Source organism: Austrofundulus limnaeus, unplaced genomic scaffold (genome assembly GCF_001266775.1).
Source record: "Austrofundulus limnaeus strain Quisiro unplaced genomic scaffold, Austrofundulus_limnaeus-1.0 Scaffold295, whole genome shotgun sequence".
NCBI lineage: Eukaryota > Metazoa > Chordata > Actinopteri > Cyprinodontiformes > Rivulidae > Austrofundulus > Austrofundulus limnaeus.
Window position 1 is genome coordinate 72989 of NW_013952697.1, and position 1723 is coordinate 74711.

The window sequence follows — 1723 nt, forward strand, 5'->3', positions numbered from 1 at the left end:
AGCTCAAAGTGTGTGTCCGCCTCATCTTTAAAACAATCCTGTAATGGACTAAATCTATTGTATACATCATTAGTAGCATATTCACTTGGAGAACTTCAGGAACTTTTGCTAAAATTAGGAGTATTTCAATAAAGTGAAAATCCAGTGAATCATTAGTGCAATTTGTACATACCTGTGGTGTCCAATTAATGTTCAGAGGAACCGGCAGGTCGGCTGAACAATCAGGAGCTTCTGTGGGATGCTGTAGGAGGAAAACATTTGATCAGAAACAGGATGTCTGGATGCACAGTAGGTCTGTGCCATCATGGTACCCAGAATCACACTGACCTGAAGTCAGACCCTTATGGCTCCACACAACATGATGTCAAGAATGTTGTGTCTTTACACAACATTGGTAGAACTGGTTTTTCAGCACCACCATATGAAGGTCATTTGAGTGAGTGCAGAACCAAAATTAATCAGTGAATATTAAACAACACAACTCATCATTAGTTCACACCTCCTGGTTACGGGCAACGCTTCAAACCCAAAGATTTTTTCTGGTGTTTGTGGCAGCCTACACATGGGACAGTAAACCTGGCTGATGCCAATCATCCAGACATGATGACACCGGTTATTGTAAAGATCGCAAAGCCTGAATCCAGAAGGCAAGAGTAGATTTCATGAGGTTTTGTAATGCTTAAGGCATTTGGTGTTATCTGTGTTGAGCAACTGGAAACTCGGTGCCCTCACAAAGCCATTGCTTTGTGTGCTTTTGCAACATCTTGAAACCCCACATGGAAGGGCGTTGTACAATACAACCTCCCAGCTTCTTTAAGACACCACAATGTGAGCCCTATCAAACTATCAAGTGCTGGTAACACTAAGGTTGTTACAAGGAATATTCAGTGTCTGCTGACCTTCACTCTTTGTAGATTGATTGTAGACACTCTTAAAATCATCATCAAAGCGTGGTTCTCTCTTAATTTCCTTAGTCTAAATAAAAATAAGACTGAAGTTATGTTGTTTGGACCTTGGCTCACTGTAATTTCATCTCAGGAATTGTGTGACCAATTTGGGGGGTGAAGTTTGAGTCAGATTTTAAATTTGAGAAACAGATCAGCAGTGTTGTTCAGAAAAGTTTTTATCAGCTTCGTCAAATAGCAAAAGTGAAACCAATCTTGGCAAGATCTGACTTGGAAAAAATAATCCATGCTTTTATCACAGTTCATCTTGATTATTGTAACTGTATGTAGGCATTAGTCAGACCTCTCTCACCCGCCTGCAGCGTGTGCAGAACTCTGCTGCTCGCCTCTTGACTCGGACACATAGGTGCGAGCATATCACTCCAATCCTGGCCTCCCTTCACTGGCTCCCTGTGCACTATAGCATTATTTTAAGTTGCTGCTATTTGTTTTTAAATGTTTGAACAATCTTGCTCCTCCATATTTGTGTGAGCTGCTTCAAACTTACTGCCCATCCTGATCTCTAAGTAAGGCTGGAAAAAAACAGGAAAAACCACAACAGCTGATGTCTGAAGGACAGCCGGAGAAAACTGAGATATCAGTGGAACACAGCGTGCCAGTTACTGATAAGAAGACTGCTTCAGAATCAGAACCACAGAGAGGAGTTACTTCAAGCTGCAGAAGCAGCATCACAAACAGAGGATCTCTTGGACTCTGAGACCCCAACAGGACAGCAAGTGGAATGCCCCCTCCTGGATTTTACTAACAACATGGAAGAA

General features: G+C 41.9%; 1 protein-coding gene across 3 annotated transcripts in view; it reads right to left on the reverse strand.

The window, feature by feature from the left end:
* Positions 1-1723, reverse strand: part of fancl (FA complementation group L) — a 52416-nt gene that overhangs the window by 17995 nt on the left and 32698 nt on the right. For all 3 annotated transcript variants that reach the window (XM_014021493.1, XM_014021494.1, XM_014021495.1), the window contains one exon: positions 173-241. In XM_014021493.1, coding sequence (XP_013876947.1) covers positions 173-241 — 69 coding nt within the window. The remainder of the gene's footprint in view (positions 1-172; positions 242-1723) is intronic.